Source organism: Taeniopygia guttata, chromosome 2 (genome assembly GCF_048771995.1).
Source record: "Taeniopygia guttata chromosome 2, bTaeGut7.mat, whole genome shotgun sequence".
Lineage (NCBI taxonomy): Eukaryota > Metazoa > Chordata > Aves > Passeriformes > Estrildidae > Taeniopygia > Taeniopygia guttata.
In genome coordinates this window covers 143,542,220-143,562,985 of record NC_133026.1, presented here as the reverse complement: position 1 = coordinate 143,562,985, position 20,766 = coordinate 143,542,220, and the positions used below count along the sequence as shown (strand labels likewise).

The window sequence follows — 20,766 nt, the reverse complement described above, 5'->3', positions numbered from 1 at the left end:
CCTGCAGGTGTAAAGGTTTGCCTTGCTAGGACAGCTGCTTTTGTGCCAGGACTGACTTGTAAAAGATGTGCCAGATGGAGATATGTGACTGTTACTCTTTTTTCATATTGTTGTTCAATGCAGCCAATTGGTAAAACTTGTGCCTAGATGAGCTTGTCTCCAAGTTCTTATCTGTAGGCCTTGACTCAATGATTTCTTTTGCAAATACAGAGATGCTAGAAAGGAGCTAACATGCCTCTCTGTTTTGAATTTTTTTCATGTTTTTTATTTTTCTTTTTGCTTCATAGCCAGGCATCTGTTCTTATTCAAATTATAATGTATTTCCTTCCCCTTTCTTCTTCTCTTAATTATTTTCATGTTTTCCCTATTCAGCTTGATGATTTTTTTAAAACAGTGGTAATTATTGGAGGTTTGTATTAATCATATTTGTGTCAGTTTGTACCCAGGAGTTCAAGAAGAATGAGTCCTTTTAGTATGCAGGCAAAACAGTTCCTTTGATAAAAATCATCAACAGAAGAGCTTTCCCAGACAGACAGAGTATATTGTACTAGACAATGCACTGCCCACATATGGTGTGTTAAAATTCTCTTTGCTTTCCTTTCTCTGCAAAAATTGTGCCCCAAGTCAGACGTGCAGTTCAGAGACGATCAGCTAGAAAGAGAAGGGAGCACCTTGAAAAAAGGAGTGAAGGGTACAAAAAAAGTGCTGAAAGTGTGGGAGCAGAGAGGAAAGACTAAATCTGAAGTGAAAAGAAGGAGAAGGTTGAAGTGAATCCTTATGGGAGGAAAACAGTGTCACACCAAATGTCATGGGCTGAATGGAAGCTCTGGGCAAGGTTTATCAGGGAGACCCTTCCATTTAGTCACAAGGAGCAGAAAGGGCCCCCTTGCTCTCTAAACTCCTCAGAAAGGAGTCTGGTGTGGTTGGATCATCTTCTAACTCCAGACTTGGTCAATGACTTGTGTCTAAAGGATATATGGGTGTAATTGAACCTTCACATGACTTTGTCCCACAGGATTAAGGATGTCAAGCCAAACACATGAATAAAATACATTATTTATTTTAATTGATGATGATAATGATAATGATGAGACTAAGAGACTTTAATCAGTGTTATTAACTACACAGTATAGATAGTTATAACTACTAATATAGTTCATTGTTTATCAAATTAACAATTTAAAAGCTTAATAATTATTAAGTAGAGATTCGTGCTACTTATCCATACCAATGACTTTGGGCAATTCTCTTTTGCTCAGCCTAGAGGACTGACCTTGAGGGACATCCCCAGTCCAGGAAGGAAACTCCATACACTCCTAGGAGTATGTTAGAAGTCCCTGCCATTATTAAAAAGTGGGAGTGGACTTTTACAGTATGAAGTAACTGACCTGTCAGTCAGAGGTTTTTGGGTGAGCTGCGAGGGCCACACCCTCACCAGTGCCAGTTTCATGTAGAAAACATCCTCTGAATGCTTCACTTAGGGATTGATGGGTCAGGCTGATCTCAGCACTCTCCAGCACCAAAAGCAGTGTGACCTCACTTCTCCATCCACTGGTAACTTTTGTAAACTGGGCAAAGTTCGAGTTGATTTACCCCCCCTTAGGCAGAACATCCTGCTACATCAGAGCTTTCCAAGAAAACAGACATATCTGCTTTGGAAGTGCTCCTAACAGAGGAACCTCCCCAGGCTTTCATGGCAAGGATTTAAGGTGCAGGTATTATCTGGGATGAGGAAGCATGAAATGTTCCTCTGAACTGGGAACCCTTGGAAGAATTCATTGTCACTGATCCAACAGCTACAGGACATAACAACCCAGTATGGAGTTAAAAACCACTTGACTTTCCTCCCAAGCTTCTTCCCCTGGAGCAATTTTTTCATTAGCTCTGTTTACTAGGAAAGACTTAAGGAATAAGTGCAAGAATCCTGTCTTCTTGATAAGCCTTAAAATTGGTACAGAGCTTACAGTGCTGATATTAATAAAGGATTGCAACAGTTCAGCTATTAATACATTTTCTCTGGCAGAGCTTAGCAGAATATGATGAATTCTGGGTAGACTGTGTTATGCTAATTAACATAAATATAGGAAAGCCCTTTTCCCTTCTGAATATCAGAATACTCCAAATGAATACTGCAGTTAACATATGCACACAGGAACACAAGATTATATGTATCACTGACAACATCATCTTATTAGCTATGAGCATATGTTTTGTACAAGAAGAGGCTCTGATTGTTAAAGGAAGGGCAGGATACTGGCAGATGAGTTGAAGAAAAGAAGGAGGCAGTGGAGCTCATAGATACAACCTTGGAGACTTCTTAGGCTGAAAACTGCCGGTATCCATGCAAGCATATTTCTGTAGAACAGCTCTTCAGGGCCTTTTTTGGGGAAAAAAAAATTACCTAACCCCCTCCTCCCCATCACATAAACATCAGTTAATTAATGTGAACTGTTTTTTTTCCCTTCTAATAAGAGCTATCATGTAAAAAAAAAGAAAAAACCTAAGCCCCCAAAATATATTTTTCCCCTCAATAGTTCAAGTATTCAGGTCTATGGAAATAAACACCCTTGTCTGAAAAGCTTCCTTATATAAATCCCAAATACAAGGACTTCATAAGAAGAAATGGCTGGGGCGGGGGCAAGGGGGAAATGTTGTTTCCTTTTCATTTAAATACTGTTTTGAAATAAGAAATGGAGAAACAGCCAATGCTTTTGTATTCAGTTGACAGAACTGGATGCTGGTCTAAAATACTGCTTTTGCAAAGATAACCAGGACTGTGTCACAGTGGGAGCTACAGTGGCATAATGAAGCACAATCCTTCTAATTACAAGACTGAAACAAAACAAAATGCTAATGCTTCTCAAATCACACAAAGTGCACAGACACAGTAGATGTTGCTGAAGTGGAGTTCTCTGTCTTTTCCCTTTGTTTTAACAACCTTTTGAGCCAACAGGAACTTCTCTGCTATTGTGGTTGCTCACATATAGCAAAGTTTGCTCATGTCAATTGATGGTACTGGTAGAATAATTTAAACCCCTGAACCAAAAGCAGAGATTTAATGAGCAGCAGGAGCTTTGGATGTGAAGGCATGTGGGACAGAAAGTTGGGTCAAGGGTATCTAACAAAAGGCCAAGGGTCTCTACCAAACTCTGCTGAAATGAGCCCCTGTTGGCACAACACTGAATTTATATAGGTTCCATCAGACTTTTGTCACGCATCTGATGGAAAAGTCCATCAGGAATGGCGGCCTTGAGGAACCTGGTCTAGTGCAAGGTGTCCCTGTCCATAGCAGGGGGATTGGAACTGGATGACCTTTAAGGTCCCTTTCAACCTGAACCATTCTATGAGTCTATATTTCTACTTGAGGTTGAATTGCATTTTCTCAGTGAATGCTTGTGAGCAATTTTATATATGAGAGTGCCAAGAGGAGGTGTAAAGAAATGGGCAGCAGAAGTTTATTTCATTTTTTTTCATTAGCTGCTTAAAGAGCCTTCTTCATGAAAGACTTTTCTTCATCTCAAGTTTAAGAAATGCCATCTTTTGAAGGACTGAGAAAATAAGGATATGGGCAGCCTGATCTAGCACAGTCAAAGCAAAGTTTCCCACTTTCTAGAGTCTTTCTTCTAGAGTCCCACTTTCTGTATTTCTAGAGTTTTACATGTTTAAGCTTTTTTTTTTTTTGAATGAAAATTTCTATTTGACCTGTATTGTGGTGCTGCATCATAAAAAATTAAGATGATACACAGTATCTTCTATTATTCAGTATTACTCTGAAGATACATCAAATGGAGTATGTTTTTCTTACATGAGATGGTCTGTCTGCTGTTACTTATGCTGCAATAAATTCTCTGGGGGATACATTATACAACTCAGAATCAGTTTGAAATAACACAGTCCCACTTGGCTCTTGGTAATCACATTGGTGGTGCACTTTGCACCATCCTATGCACAGAGCTTCTTGTATTATTCAGATACATCTTTTTAGTCTCTGTTTTCTTTCAAGTGCACAAAACACAGGAGTAAGTTGTAAAAAGTTCAGGTTTTGGTGAGCCAGAATTTGTGATTATGGTCCTGGCCTATGTGTTTGCTCATAGTAAAAGGAATATATGTATATATACCTAGACCTGATCCACCAGATTTATCCTTTCTTTGCCAGGTTGGAGGAAGGAAAGGTGAAGCAGAACAGAACCCAGCCTTCAGACATAAAATCCTAGAAGATTTTGTTTGGTCTTTTTCATGAAATCCTAGATACCTTTATGTAAAAAATGCATCTATCACCTGTTCTTACTCCAAATAGGCTTTTACATTTGAATACCATGTAAGTGTGATAAAGGTAAAAATGTTCTCCAAAACAATGTGTGGGTTAAAGACAAGCTGGTTAGCACAAGTGTAATACCAATAATTTGCGTTGGCCATAGAGACAGATGCTTCAGAGAACAAGAATGACTCCTTCTGCCCCAGCAATAATTTATTGAAGATCTATATTTAGAACCATAGATAGTAAATGTCTGGAGAGGGCTGCAGAAGTACAGCTGCTCCAATCACAGTCTGTATAATTTTTATTACCAGGATCTAAGGATAAGACCTGCCGTGCATGGCTGCAGTTCTTTGAGCTTCAGGGTGGATTCCTGCAGTCCAAAAACTAAGTGATCCAAGCTGCCTAACAGTTCTTGGGATTTAATTGCTCAGAAAGACATGGGGATTTTTTATATACAAGTTCTTGAATATTGTAGTTTTTTTCCTTTACATGTTCTCTGTCAACCAGGTAACCTTAAGATTTCCTCTATCTCACTGGTGCACTGTAAACATTAGTTAAGTGAAGAGCTGGAAGTATTTAATTATTGTGATAATATGAGGTCATTATATCCCATTGATTGTAGGTAACTGACTCTAGGGAATGCACTGTGTAAACATCTGAAGTGCTTTCCAGATATTAATTATTGCCACATCATCTCCATTTGAAAGGTAGGGAGATTAAGGCATGAAACAGTGAGCACTGTGACTTTCAAACACCACAGTCCCAGTCTAGGCACTGAAATCCTCACTGAAACTTTCCAACTAATTGCAAAGTTTTCTTCTTTCCAAGCTTGCTGGAAATCTGTTGGGGAAATACAGAGGTATTCAGAAGAACTGAATGAGGCCTTTTGGTTTGGCCAAGTCATCCTTGTCTTCAGCTTTCCATCAGTTGTGTTAGTGCAGAGCTTCTGCTGATTAATACAGCTTGTGCCTGGGTGATCTAGGGGCAAATTTTAGAAACTGAGGGCTAAAAGGCATGCTCCCTGTTGTGGTGTGAGCTGCTGCAGTGAGATCTGGAAATACCCAATTCATCTTCCCACGCTTCCTACCCTTCCCAGTGGGACATCCTTCAGTGTCCACTAGCAGCAAGTCCCAGTCCTGGTCCAGCACAGCCCTGTCACAAACAGAAATGCTGAAAGGCAGCTGAGGGAGTGGGGAGGAAGATGGGCTTCCCTCCAACATCCACAAATTGCAACATCGTGTTAATGCATTTAAATTAATGCTCTTGTAGCTTCCTGGTGAGGACAAAAATATCTTGTGGTACAGGCACTTTCCCTTTTAGTGATGCCTCCAAAGAAAAAGATCTTGACAGTCTGAAAGTATTAATTCTCTTTTTGAGCAGAAAGGTCAGCTACAGGGGAAGGAGCTGTGCTGAGAATACCTTTAAACTGCTCTGTCTCTGGCCTCCATGATGAATTGCTGGGAGCCCTTTCTCCAAGCCCGGATATATTTAGACTTTCTTTGATAGATCATTCTTCTAAGGGCAGACTGATTGAGCCAAGATAGGAACAGCTCAGTTGTAATTCAGCCTGGAAGTTTGATAGTGATCTGGCAAAATGGATCCTCATCTGCATCTCTTCCTCTGAGCTCTTCTTTTTATTTGCTTGCTGGCTTCTGTGCTGAATTCTGAGAAATCCACAAGGGCGACCAGGACTCAAAGGAACAAGAAAGTACCCAGGAAGACATTTAAATACATTTAAATCTCTTCAATTCGTGGGATTCAAACTTCAAGAAGTTGCTGAACTGGAAGCTTCTGCAAGCAATAGCAAAGCCTTGGGATGAGCTCTGGGCCTTGCACCGCCCAAAACCTCTGCCATGCAAGGAAAATAATTTCTAAGACCTCACATTGTGGCATTAAGAGAAAGTGAAAGCATTTTGTTTGAACCTGCTTTTTTTTCCCCCCATGAAATTGCAAAAGTGGCTTTGCAGTACTCTTCTAAAACTACAGAAAGGTGCCTGAACACTGCTCCAGGAAAGTCCCCACTAGGATCAAACATCAGGAATGGTAAGTCCCCATGGCAGAAAAGAGTGACCATCAAAACCTCCAGGATCTGACCTTGTTTATATGTTCTGCAAACAGAAAAATGATGTCTTTTTACCTTAATAGTGCAACAGCCAGCTTAGGTAAACAAAATCTATGGCTGCAGCAGAGTTAAATGTGATTTCTCTGTAGCCAATCTAAGTTGCTTGTGCCCTATGGAGGAAGGCACAGCACCCTGAACTTCCTCTGCTTGAGCAACACCCCACAGCCATCATCAGTGTTTGCTGGGTGGAGTTTTGGGTGTCTGAGGCTGTTAATGATACAACTAAACACACTACACACAAACATATGGAGAAAAATAAATGTCACACTGAGAAGGAATAAAAATTGGGTTCTGGCTGCTGTCAGGTTGATGAATTCAGAGAAATGCCATAAACACAGTCATTGCAAATTCAGTTGAATTAAAGGACTTCATGTTACTTCAGCAGTACTGCAAGCAACCTCAAGGCTCAGAAAGGACCGTGGGAGCAATCTACTTCAACTGTTTCAAATGCTGCATTTTGGCTTCTAATTTTATTTTATTTTATTTTATTTTATTTTATTTTATTTTATTTTATTTTATTTTATTTTATTTTATTTTATTTTATTTTATTTTATTTTATTTTATTTTATTTTATTTTATTTTATTTTATTTTATTTTATTTTATTTTATTTTATACTACTGGTTTAAACCACTAAAAGAGAGCTTTGAACTGGTAAAACACACACCTCAAACCAATCTTCAAATGAAAGTTTTCCCTTCACTCAATTTTTTCTTTGTTATCATTTTCCTATTAATATGCTTTGAATTTGACAAAAGAGAAATGTCCCTCAGCTCAGTTTAAAATCCCATCATGAATTCAAGAGTTTGAAATCATTCATCTCACAATGCTTTTGTTCTCATAGCTTGCTAGAAACATCCACCAATGACTTCAAGATGCTATTGTACCTGGCTATCACAAATGATTTTCTGCTCAACAAAGAAGATCAAGCTGTAATTAAGTGCTCCTCAGTTTGATTTCAGTGTCCAAGAAAACAATCACAGAATCATAGAATTATAGAATGGTTTGTGCTGGAAAGGACCTTGAAATCATCCACTTCCAATCTGCTGCCATAGGCAGGGACACTTTCCACAAGCCCAGGCTGCTCAGAGCCCCATCCAACCTCCAGCCATGGTCACAGCCCAACATTTGCTGCTGTGAAAATGGGATGGGACAGCAAAATGAACATTCAGCCATGCATGGAAGAAATATTTTGCCTTTTCATCAAAAAGTGATAGAATAGAATTGATGTTTATCTTGGGAGCCCAGGACATTATGATGTCCTCTTTAAAAAGGTGAAACTTTGCAACACTGAGTGCGAGTTCAGGCTGCCTGAAGATTCAGATAAATATGTGGTCTTGTTACAGAGCCTCAGTGAAAAACTGACCAAATCTTCCCAGTTTACAGGGTTACAGATCAGCAAACAGATATTGACTGACTGGAGACAGCCTGTTCAGTCCCAACCACTCCCTGCTGCTGCCCTGGCTGCCCACACGTGTCCTCACTGTCCACCCCAAGGAAAAATACTGCCCTGGTTTAAACCTTCCTGAAGCTCTGAGCATGAGGAACTTCTCAATGCTGAAACCTCAAATAATTGTTTGCTCAGCCTTTTAACAACTTCTTGCCAAACTTTTCCATTTTGTTGTTTTTATTTTGTTAAATTGAAATAGAATCAGCTTTCAAACTGTTTTTAGTGAGCAAAAAACTTGTTTCCCGAGCAAAAAACTTCTCCAAAAATTTGTTTCCAAGAAAGAATAATAATAAAAAGAAAGAGCTTAGCTTAGCACATATTAATTTGAAAAAAGTTTTTTCTTTTTTCAATCAGGTCATCCATTCAAAACAAAACTGTGTCTTTAACTTATTGCTGAAGAATTTCCATGGGTGTATGTTCCTGTCAAAGTTTTCAGGTGTCAGACCACTATTCCCCTACCTGGGATGTGTCCATTCCTCAGTTAGCTGAACTAAATTACTGATGAAATAAATGACAGCAACTTTGGGCACAGAAAGGAACCATCTGGTGGAGATGGGACGAACAGATGTTCTTTCACTGTTGGTGCCTCAGTCCGCACACTTCAGAGCTGCAGTGCCATACACCTCCTTGCTCACCTGCTCATTAATAATGGAGTGCTGAGGGATCCCATTCATCATGCCAGGCCCTGCACAGCACCAGAAATTGTAGTCCCAGAGCAGGAAAGCCCCAGTGCTCCAGTGAGCTGTGTGGCCTTGGCAGAAAATGAAGCACAGAACCAAATCTTCAGGAATTGAGTGAAACAACTGCTCCCTGAACAGTACATGGAGTAATATTGATCACAGCCACACAGGGAAGAGGCAATTGCAGGAAAAGAAAGCAAGATCTTTTAAGTGCTACACTTACATATTAATTTCCAGTTCAGGTCTCCTCCTGAACAGATGAGAGCAAATCCTAATCCTTCCCACTCTGTCTTCTAGACACAGCATCTGTTCACAGTTTCATTATGAAATCAAGCTAAGCAATAATAAGGTTTAAGGAGCACATTCATGTGGTCAGTGCTCAGGTACCCTGGACTCACCCAGATCCACATTTGCAATGGACCAGAAAGGCTGACTTGATAGGCAGGCAGAGGGTTATTGCAAAGCAGAGCCTTGTGACTGTGTTCTCATGGCTAATTCCTAACCAGACCTTTGGAGCAACAGGAAAGATAATGGTAGTAGAAAAATGCTGCCCTGAATAGTGCAGGGTCCTACATCATCCAGGGTGGGAGGTGTGGACATTTGTTCTCCAGAAAAGTGAAAAAAATATTTAATCTGGCAGATTCACAGTGCATCCCTTGTTCACAGAGCTGCAGGAATTATGTGATACCTGGGAGATGCAACAAGGTTACAGCCACACCATATTTTTTTTTTTTTTTTTGCCTGAAGTCAACTTTGATGCTGTGTAGGCTGATCAACATTCATCTTTGTGCAATAAAATACAGTTTTCTACAATCGATTATGAACCCTTCTCCTCCCGAACATTAGCACACAGAAAGTGCAAATTATGAAACAGAGACAACATTTGAGAATGTGCTGGTTCTACAGAAGCTGTAGATTTGACAGCATCATTCAAAGGGAAGTTGTGCATTAGGGTGAGCCTGTTCAGCTGCAAACCATGAGGAAAAAATGTGAGCTCCTGGTGTTGCTGCTCTCAGCATGGAGAGACTGCATGGGCTGGAGAGCTGTGCCTGCCTGTGCAGGAAAATGTCCATGTGGAGACAAGCCACCTAAAAACTAGGATATGTGTGGTGTGGACTTGGGGATTTGCTGCTCCTTCAGAGCTGCAGTGTTCAGAAAGCCCTGGAGGAGCTGCTTGACAGAGACTGCTCCCCATGGGAGAGGGAAGTGTCATTTTGGAAATGAGTGGGCAAGGAAAAAAGAGGCTGGAAATAGATTTTCAGTTTTATACTTTTGAAGACAGAAGTTGTACTAAGACAGGGAAATTTCTTCCTCTGTTTGGACAAGTGATAAGTGGCATCCTTGGAATGATTTGAGTGATTTCTTGCAGTCACCAAAGGCAGTGTAAAGAAACTTACCCTTAGGATCATTGCCAGCCCATGGGATGTTCTCTCAAGGGCTGAATTTGAAATGGGGATGGGATACCTGTACAAACCAGAGCTGGGTTCCACGTGTGGAGGACTGACAACTGTAAATCATAGTGTAGTTCTGGGCTAAATTCCTTTATATTAAAATATGTGTCAGATATTTCAATCAATCTTTTGTGAAACTGGGTGTTCAGAAGCAAGAAATGAGGTAATATTTAACTGAGGAGTCTCCAGCCTTGGACATACTCAAAAACCATCTGGACATGACCCTGAGGTTTTGGTGGCCCTGCAGGAGAAGGATGGGTGGACTGGGTGACCTCCAGTGTCATTTCCAACCTCAATCAGTCTTTAATTCTGTGATTTCATTAATATCTGAAGACTTCTTCCACTGAGGCTATTAAGATTCTCCTGGAATAGGACTGTTGAGTGTTGTAAAGCAGATTGTACCATGAGGGCTTGCCAGACAACATCACCATTTCAGTGTTTGTGTGATGCTTTACACAACCACTTACAGCCCCATCCACAGCTGGTGGTGAAGTTGTACCAGTTATTCAATCATCCTCATATTTTACCATCAGTGATGGAGCCCAAGTCATGGAGAAACACAATTCTGGCACATAAGACACTCAAAGCAAAAGCCTTCCTCTCTTGCTCCACTAAAAGGGCCTTGACTGAGGAATTTGAAGTGGATCCATTTATAGCAATTTAAAACTGATATTCAGAGGTTTCTGCTATATGTAGCCATCACTCCTTCCTTTTTTCTACTTCAAATGGTGCTACATGGCCATTCCTATTCTGCTGAAAACTGGAAGCACTGGATAAATATTTCTAGAAAATACCTAAGAGCTACTGGTTTGCTGAGCCTGGCTCCTTCTTTGTATGAAAACAGGCAGCATAAAGGAAGCCAGTGGGCAAATTTCTTGCAAGACATTTTTGCAAGCATGACTTCTGCAGGACTGAAGGCAAAGAAGGAATTTGATGAGAGCCCTCTGTAAAAGCAGTCTGCACTTTAGTAACTCTACAGTGAGTGATATTGAATCCACAGCATGATCAGATTTCCACTAATGACATTCCAACTGATTATTTTGATGCTAAGGGAAAATATCCAATGGAGAGACCCACTTTGACAGGGAGACACAATACTATCTCAGGCAAATTATGGAACTTTAAAAATTATCTGAAATGAAATGGAGAAATCATTTGAGTCAGTAATGTTTTCAATACATATTCCTCAGAGTTGCCATCTGTAATGATAGGAGTTCAAATGTCTGGATTTGGGGTTGATTGTGTGATGTCCCAACACCTGGAAGGGAGACTCTCACCTTACTTTCATTCAGTCCTGATCAGGAAGGGAAGTGAGAAATTCCAAGAGGCTCAGAAAAAGTCATACAGCATGAAAACTGACTGAGAGAAAGTGAAAGACTTGTGAGGACCCATCTTTATTTGCTTGCTTTCCTTCCTTGAATAATTTTTTCAGTTACCTTTGACTTTTAATGATTTAGTGCTGCCCTGCCTTGGCTAAAGGGCCATGCCTGAAAATGAATCATGATAAGATAGATTCAACCATGTGAAAGGGTTAAGCTCACTGGGTTGAGAAATGAAAAAAGTTTTGGATGAGTAGTTTTTTCAAGAAAGTCAAGGACTGGGATGGTCAGATCTCAGCACAGATGGAAACCCAAGGTTTGAAGGTACTCATGCAATGTAAGAACCTTGCTGGCTGAAATCCCTCTTTCTGTCTCAAAAACAAAGACTGTGCAAAATGATGGGACAAGATTCTGGATGCACACATACATTGTGACTGTGACAGGGATTCAGTAAGGGGAGTAAGAGTGAGTTATGGATGCTCTTTTGATTGGTTTTCAACGATCTTCTAATGGCATTAAGTCAGTGTGAAGTTACAATGTATTGATTTTCTTTTGCCTATGCAGTAATTTGCAGTGGTGGAGATTTATTTTCCACTTTATGTTTTCCATGAAGCTGGCAGGCAGCAAGGCCAATGGCAGCTGGCAGCTGGTGTCCCATTCCTATGGGTGCTCTTGTGCTCTGAGGATGTGGGAGCCAGGGAACTCGATGCTTAGGGAGAGCAAAGTCGGCATGGGGGGTTTGTCTGTGACCTCATTTCCACACTGGCACACAGGGATGTTTTCTGCTAGGCCAAAGCTGCTGCAGCTGCAAACCAGGGAACACTTTCCATGCTAGCTTTTGGACCAGGGGACCTGTTCTGGCAAGTCTTTCCCTCAAGTGAGCACTGTGGAAGTATTTTACAGTTGCTGTTTATTTTGTTGGTTGTTCTTTTTTCTTTTAATAAATTTTATCCACTTTGGGACCAGCAGCACCAGCCCTACAGTTATTTTGATTCTGAACATACAGCTAATATAGGCTCTGGCTTCCACTGCACAGAAAACAGCTTGGAGCAGCAGCTATTTTTCATTAGGTTCATCTGCAGTCTGGGGAAGGAAGAGCTGCCTGTCATAACTATATTTTATTTTTCTGCACAGCTTTGAGATTTCATGGATATCTCAACCACTCTTCCACCACCAGATTTAGGATCAGACCCTGATCTCAGTCTCCCCAATACGACTGTTGTGTGCCTGACCTGGTTTAATGATGCTTATGCAATGATCCGGATGCCAGTGTGACATTTTTATCAGTTTGACCACCTGCTGATCACAGAACATAGCTTCAAGTTAAACTAAGTTATAGATTTTAAAAATAAAGATCAAACTTGCAACTCTAACTTAAGACCAAGTCCAAAAGTGCTTCATGTTTGGCTAGTTTATTCTGTCTTGTTCCAACCAGTTGCTCTTCTTGGGCTACACTTTGTGTTGGTTTAAGCCACATCTTAGATTCCTTCAATGCTAACCCTTAAGAAACAAACCCTTAAAAATTCTGACATGTAGCTGTAAGGAAGAAGGAGAACATGGATGCACAAAGAAGGGAGAGTAAATGTTTCTGAACACAGAAGTCACAGGACAAGATTCAGGCTGGGTGTTTGAACGATGCAGGCAATAGAGCACAGTTTGTGTCTGGGCTAGCAACCCCCTAAATCAGCCCCCGTGGAGCTTTGGGTCTTTTTTAAAGCCAGGCTGCTCCTGCTGCCTGAATCATCTGGGCTGTCAGTGCAGTGGCTCATTTGGCATTCTTCAGTAGGGGCTTCCAGACCATGCTCAGTGACACTTGTAGATTTTGTGGGCATCCAAGAGTGAGTTTTAACAAAAAGATTAAAAGCAAGGTGGTTTTGTGTGTGAATGGAGTCCTTATTAAAGCTTTTGGAGCTTCCAAGGAAAGAGCATGAGGATTCTTGATGGAGCTTACACCAAAGGTTGAGTGGAAGCTGGTGTTAGAGACAGCTAAAAATGGGATTAGTCACCCTAAATGAGAAACTAGGTCTTGTCACCCTAAATGAGAAACTAGAAGACTTGAAGTACTGCAAAAATTTTGCTTGATAAGATAGAGGAGGCAGAAGAAGGATAGAAAATGGCAATAAAATTCAACACCAGTGCTTACACTGAAACTGAGATCCCACTTCTATGGTTATACACCTTCACCCTCCATGCACTGGGTCTTGCTCCATATACAAGACTCCTGAGTCAAGAGGTCCTCAAGCTTCAAATCTCTCATTCCAGGAAATGATCCCTGTGGTTCTGCTCTTCACCTTTCTCAAAGCATGGTCTACTAGAGCAGGACATCACATTTTAATGACAGTTTCACTAACAGTATAGACAGTGTTTCTTTATTTCCTAGATAGCCTGACCATTTTTTTTCAAGTAAGAAAGCTCTGTTCCTTCGTTACTGGAGCTCATGAGCAGCTGTTTATCCTTTTTTCTCCTAAAGTCTTTTGCACAGTAACTGGTTTTCCACTTGCACATTCCTTCTAGATGGTCCAGCTGAGTGTCTATGTGGCTCTACCAGAATACACTCTGTGTGTTAATGTGATGTTTACCAAGCATTTCTGTGTTTGTCATTCACAAGAATCCAGATGACCCATGAAAAAGCCAAGATAAAGCCATATTATCTTGACCAACAGATACAATCCTGTTTTCCTCTGATTTTAGGCTATAACCTCTTCGACTGAACCAGTTTTCTGCTTGATGAGGGCCAGCAAAACCTACTGGTTGATGCTTATCAGTGGTCCCTCCACATGTTCCTGTCAGAGCCTGTTACAGCCTCCTGGCTGCCAGCTCCAGCTCGGCAGAAGCACTTGCTTTTGATTACAGAGATCTCCAGTGTCAGCCAAGGAGGTGGATATCAAACCTGAGCATGTTGGGTGCTGCCAGCAACACTTCATAAATAATAGTAATGGAGTGTAATTGCTCATTAAGCCAAATCATAGCCCTGGCCAAACTCCCTCCAACACCAGCGGGAGCTCTGCCAGCAGGTGTGCAATAGATGTGTCCCAAGCAGTGGTACCATCAACGGGGTGCTGTACAACCACTGCTGGGGGCTGATTCAGATCCCCTGGAAAACTGTTGTGTGTCTTTGGATTGAATTAGAAGTCTTTAGCCAACCTCCCTTGCTTTTCACCGCTCAGCCAGTACGGCTACATCTGTGCAGCAGTTATACCAGATGGAATATGGAGGAGGAGAATTCCTGACACTGAGCTGTGGGATTTTAATTTTAGAGGCGATGGAAACTCTTTCCTGTTGGGTCTCAAGTGGTGGTTTGTATGGGCGTGATTTGAGGCTTGAAAATGTCCCAGAAGCCTGCAACTGAAAAACCCCTACATGTAATTGATATTGAAAAGTGTTGTGTCTCTGGTGTAAGTGTTATAAAAGCCAAACAAGCTGGTGTGCCTTCCTATCAATCACCTATTGCTATCTGACATTGGTGCAACCCTTTGCAAGTGAAAATAATTTACTGCCTCCCCCCCATGAAAATTATTTACCATCTCCATTTCGGTTTGAACATTACTGTTGTGGTTCAAAGCTGTGATGAATTGCTTAGCTATAAATTGTCTTTCCTCTCCCCTTCTCCTCCCACCTCTTCCTAATGTTACACTGGGATGAAGGTTAAAGCATAGGGTGTTATCTGAAGCAAGTGCTGATTCTCAGTGCCCCATACATCCTCGCTAATGCTTATAGCTCCCCTGTGGCATTGGGAAGTGTAATCGCTATTGTACTGAGGTAGAACAGGAGCTGGAGAGAGATAAATGGCCTAGTTATCAAAACTTCCTAGCCTCCCACAGCCCTCCTTGGGAATTCAGCTATAAATGACATTCAAATGATGCTGATAGATGTTAGCTGAGCAGGCAGCAGAGCGTGTGCGGTGTCAGTGCTGTGCCCAGCCCAGCTCCTCCTCGCTGATAATGCCAGGAGACCTCAGCGCCGGCCCTGGCTGCTGGCACGGGGGGCACTGCATGAGGTACCACCCTGCCTGCCCCATCGGCTTCTGGGCAAATCCCTGCGGGCTGCAGAGCTCCAAAATCAGATGGTGATTGAGACCCATTAATGCTGGAGCTTGCAGAGCTGAAGGAAGAAGTGTTTTTTTCTTCTTTGGCACAGAATTTGCTCGATTTAGACCTTCAGAGGGTGAAATATGGGAGGGAAAGCAGCCTTTCTTCCAGCCAGCTCTGCAATGACAGAAGTGTGGTTTTTAAGTGACCTGAGATTGTCTGGTCCAAAGTAGCATGGCTTGTACTGGGTCCAGAAACCACCTCCAGCAGCTCCACTTGCATCTGTTGTCCTTCCCGGTGTGTGAAACAGGGGAAGGACTCCTCAGATCATAAATCCCACCGGAACAGGACAGGAGCAGATAGAGTAGGTGGCAAATCTGCTTGAGTCTGGAAGGGCTCTTGGGTGCTTTGGCATCGCTTCAGGAGATACCAGGAAAACTCCCTCATCTGGAGGAGAAGAACCTCCCATGAAAACCACTAACAACCTATAAGGCTTTGCATTTTATTTTATTTTATTTTATTTTATTTTATTTTATTTTATTTTATTTTATTTTATTTTATTTTATTTTTTTATTTTATTTTTATTATTTTATTTTAAAAATTTATTTCATTTTTCATTTTATATATACTTTTCTAGTCTATTTTATAATTTATTTAGTTTTATTACATTTTATTTTATTTTTAGACCCCTCCTGTCCTCCCAAGGTGTAGCTATGCGACCGCCCAGCCCTGAAGGCAGGTTCTTACACGACAGCAGCGCTCAGAGGGGATGCTTCTAGCGCATTGTGGAAGAAATCCGAGGGCACCAAAGGTGCAAGGCACACAAAAGCTTGTCTCTTCCCTTCTTCCTTACAGGCAAGAAACGGAAAGGCAAAGGGTCCGCGGCTGTTGATCACATCCCGTCATGTTTTAGGTCCGAAGAGCGGCCCAGGGTGCGGTTCACACGGCAGAGCGGAGCGAGGGGAGTTCTCGGGCCACCCCCGGCTCCGCAGCGGGGCTCGGAGCGGCGCCGCTCCCGGCAGGATCCGCCCGGGCGGGCACGGGAGCCGCATCCCCCGGGCCAGACCCGCGCACAAGGCGTGCCCGGCCGCGCTGCCCCCGGCCCCGGCCAGCGGGCGGAGGCTCCGGCTCGGCTCGCAGCGCTCCGCAGCGCAGCCGGCGCCTCCAGCCGCCCACTCGCCGCCTCTCCCGGCATCCTTCATCCCCATCCTCCCCTCCTTCCTGCTTCGGCGGTGGGAGCAGCCCCCCGCCGGGGGCCGGGAATGCCCTCCCCTCCTCTCCCTCCCTCCAGCCGCAGCGGGGGAGGGGGGCTGTGATGCTGCAGGGGGATCCCCGGGAGCCGAGCGGGGTCTCCCCTTCCGCCGGCTGCCGGGATCTCCCCGCTCGGCGCCGGCGGCCCCGGCGGCGGCTGCTGGGGGGTGGCACCCGGGGGGTGGGGGGACAGGGAGGGGGCAGTGCCGTGGCGGGGGGTCGGTGCCGGTGTCCCCCACACCGCGGATGACTCGACAGCCGGGGCTGGGGGAGCGGGGGGCGGGCGCCCGGCTATTTGCTGGCTGCATACAATGGGCCACTCCCTAACGTGAGGGCTGGGGGGAGGCAGGAGCTGGGAGGAGGAGGAGGAAGAGGAGGCGGGGTGGGGGGTGGGGGGGGGAAGAAGGGGCTCGGGCATCGGGCTGGTAAATAAACTCGGCGATGATTCCCCTCCCTCGCGCCGGCCCAGGTGCGCGCCGCTCTCCCGCCCGCCCGCTGCCCGCCGGCGGGGGTGACCTGACGGGGATGTGACCGCCTCCCCCTGCCCACCGCTTCTTACCCCCTCCCTCCAGATATATATATATATATATATGTATACATACATATATATATATATACACACACATACATTCACAGATGAATATATATATATAAATATATAGAGAAGTCATTTTGGGGGGAGGGACGGCGAGCTCGGATCATGGCCCTGGGGCTCCCGGGGCTGTCGCCGCCGATCTGCAGCTCGCCTCCGGGGCCCGCCGGCGACCATGGGGCTGAAGGCGCGGCGCGGCGCGGCGGGCGGTAGCGCGGCCGGCGGGGCGGCGGCGGCCGCGGGGCGGCGAGCGGCGGCCGGCGGCGACCCCGAGCAGGGCTCGCTGGCCCTGGGCACCGGCGGCGACCGCGACGGGACGCTGCTGCTGGAGGGCGGCGGGAAGGAGGAGGGCGGCAAGCGGAGCCCGCCGGGACTGGGGCTGCTGGCGAAGACCCCCCTGAGCCGCCCGGTGAAGCGGAACCACGCCAGGTACCGCCGCATCCAAACTTTGATCTACGACGCCCTGGAACGACCCCGCGGCTGGGCGCTGCTCTATCACGCCTTCGTGTGAGTACGCGGAGCGCGGAGCGCGGCTCCCGGGGGCGCGTCCGGGGCTGCCCCGGGGGGCTGCGCCCGGGGCCGCCGTTTTGCTTTATCATTCCCGGTGTAAGGCGCTCCGGGGCTCGCTCGGGCGCCGGCTGTGTGTGGAGCAAGGGTCTGGTACGGGGTGTGCTGCTGAGCGGCTTTATTTCTCTTATGTCGTCGGGTTTTCCAAAAGGAGCAGCTGCTTTTTAACTCTGTGTTTCTGTCTTGCCCGTACCTCCACGTTGCCTTGGAGTGGCATTCCCGAGTCGGTGTGTCTGAGGCACTGGAGGAGGGATGCCAGGAAAACCGAGCTCTGAGCGGTTTTAAGGCTCGAAGTGCTTCAGGGGAACGCGGCCAGTTCAGCTGAACCCGGAGCGTGAGGTTCAACTCGCTGTTGCAGACCGCGAGTGAGCCGATTCCTTCCGTAGCTAAAAGAGTCAAATGAGAACCGCCGGGTTTCGGTCCGATAAGCATCACCCCGCAGTGCATGAAACCCGAGCACTGCAGCGCTGTCAGCCAGAAAGTTACACTGACCACAAGTGAACTGAGAGGAAATAAACTCGTTTTATGGCCCATAGGTGACAAGTCAAGAGAATGAGAACTGGTTTGCATTCCTAAAAATTCTGTTGACTTAAGTTGTCATAAAGAATATCAAAAAGATCATTCTGTGAACGTCACAGAATGGAGTTGGCAGAGTCGTATTAAAATAAATGTGTGTTTTAGTGTTGTGAATGTGTTTGAAAACCCAGGGGTTTTTCAGTCATCACGGTGGTACTGTTTTTCTTTTGCACTGTAAGGTGTGCAGAGCTTTATGTGACAGAGGATTTAAGCAGTGATTTTTGAAATTGGTTCATTTGCCAAAGGAAAACAAAGCTCTCTAGGCTGCATGGGTTGTGAGCCTGGGTCTCAGGAAGTACTGATCATTGGCACAATCCTTGGACCTGCAAATAAACAACTTCAATGTAGGGCTGCGATTTTACCTTCAGGCACATTTCTGTTGATGTTCACAGTGTTTTAGCCCTGAGCAAGACTTAAAAGGCAACTACTAGAGCGCTGCTTGTGTACCACTGATTCACTGCTTGCTCCCCTCTTTTCAGTTGATGTTGTTTATTCATCAAGTACATCTTGGGACTCAGGTCCTGTTTTCTAGCTTAAAATCTGAAACTGTGGAAACTGGATGCTGTCACACTTTTTTGGTTCTTTCACCTCTTTTTGCCATAGGAAAACTCGTGCTAGCAAGCAGGGAGGGACAGCACTTGAAGTGCGTTTTGCTGGGAAGGCTCTTTGGTCTGGAGCTTGCTGTTGTGTTCAGTATTGCATAATGTCCTGAGGAAAGTGACAACTGGACAGAGGGGCAGCCCTTTCATCCTGCCTTGGCCAACCCACACACATCAGTGAGGCTTTAGCACACAGCACAGCATTCCAAGCAGTTTGCACCCCTCTGTGGCAGCTGGGTCAAATCTGTGTGCAGGCTCATGTCTGGATATAGGCAATAGGACAGTGGATGTGTCTGGAGAGGCTCAGGTGAGCTAAGAGATTCAGACAATTGACAGTAATATAATTGAATATTGAATTAATGTAATTGAATAAAATAATTGACAATTATTTGCGGTAGTATAAAAATTTCCAAATTACAGCATTCATTTTAGATAACTCTCTAGATGTGTGGTTGACCTTAAGATACTTATACAATATGGATCACAGAATGGGAAAAAAATAATGATGTTTGTAAGGTTTGATCCTTCTTAGGAGTGGACCTGACACTGTGTGGTCAACTTCTCTTTGATGACTACTCAGTCCTGCAAAACTGAAATGTCAGTCTGACTCACAAAAGTCAGTAGCAGCCTTGTGAAAACCATCAGTGCCAAATTCAATATTAATGAAAATTAAACAAAACAAAACACTTCTAGAAGTCCTTATCCTTAAAGGAAATAAAATGCACAAGTCTGTCAGCCCAGCATAGACACTCCATCCCTCCCCAAGACATCCAGAGTATCTTGCTGTCCAAGTTGGCCCCACTGAGTTTCTGTTCAGTCTCAGCTCCCTCTGAACTCAGCTGAAGCTGTGGGGTCTTACCTCACTGTAGGATCCAACCCTACAAAAGGAATCTGCTGAGAGTGATGGAAGAGTGTGCTGAGATCTGGCTGACAGGTTTCAGAGCTTGTTCCTGCTGCTGGAGAAGGAAGATCTGCTTGAGAGCAGGAGCTGTGGGGAAGAGGCATCTAAGTGGATACCCAAAGTCTTTATTCTTGCCTTCAAATGAATTGTCTTTTAACCTTTTTTCCTTCTTTAAAGGAGTCTCTCTCATTTGGAGGTGCTGCCGTGACACGGTGTAGTTCCATCCCAGCAGTCTCCCAGCGCTTCTTTTCACACTAGAACAGTTTACACTTTTCCTTGGGAAGGTGAGAGGTTGCCAGTCTTCCCATAAAATCTGCAAATTTGATCCTGTTTTAATTTTTAAGGAAAGTCCCATTTATGTTATCTTAACGGCATATCACAATTTGTCTCATCTTCTGAGTGTCCTTGCAGTAAGTGCCATGCACCCAAAATTAACCAGTAAGATTGTTGCTGTCAAATACAAATAACTAGAGAATAAACAGCTGAGGGCTGAAAGGGATTTCAGGATGGCTGGATGTGATGAATTCCTTGCAGATCCAGGCATTCAGAGGTGTTTGACAAAGAGATGATGCAAAGCACTCCAGTATTGTGTATATCCCATGGTTTGGGAGGCAGGTAGCTGCTGATGCAAGAGGGTTGCAACTTTTCAATACATGCTGAGGGTGGTGTGTGAGGGCAGGACGGGGCTTTGACAAGGTCTGTGTGAAAGCTTTGGATGCCACAACTTTTGAAAGAGTGGTACAAATGGGATCTCGTTAAATCATACAGAGATGCACAAGTGGCTGCAGGGGGCTCAGGATCCTGTGTGGCTCTCATTGCTGCAATGTGCACATAAATGAGGCCCCAGCTCTGCCTCTCATAAAGGCTGGCTTTAGCTGGCATTGGGTGTTCTGAAATGATTCAGTCAAAGGAAGTAATTCAAGGAGAGCTCATAGATGGGATCGGGCCCTGCCAAGCCCTAGAGACAGAGGTGC

The 20,766-nt window shown here is 44.2% G+C and overlaps 1 protein-coding gene across 4 annotated transcripts in view; it reads left to right on the top strand.

Annotated features, from left to right (window-relative positions):
* KCNQ3 (potassium voltage-gated channel subfamily Q member 3) overlaps positions 1-20,766 on the top strand; it is a 234,211-nt gene that overhangs the window by 25,999 nt on the left and 187,446 nt on the right. Inside the window, exons 1-2 of one of the 4 annotated variants that reach the window (XM_072925019.1) lie at positions 17,548-17,656; positions 19,970-20,076. The exons of 1 other annotated variant lie outside the window; for it this stretch is intronic. Coding sequence is in view for 2 of the 3 variants with exons in the window: in XM_030266710.4 (XP_030122570.4) it covers positions 17,325-17,656 (332 nt within the window). In the remaining variant the exon portion in view is untranslated. Of the gene's footprint in view, positions 1-16,940; positions 17,657-19,969; positions 20,077-20,766 lie in introns of those variants that run through there. 2 more of the 4 variants (XM_030266710.4, XM_030266711.4) reach the window with 2 other exon arrangements.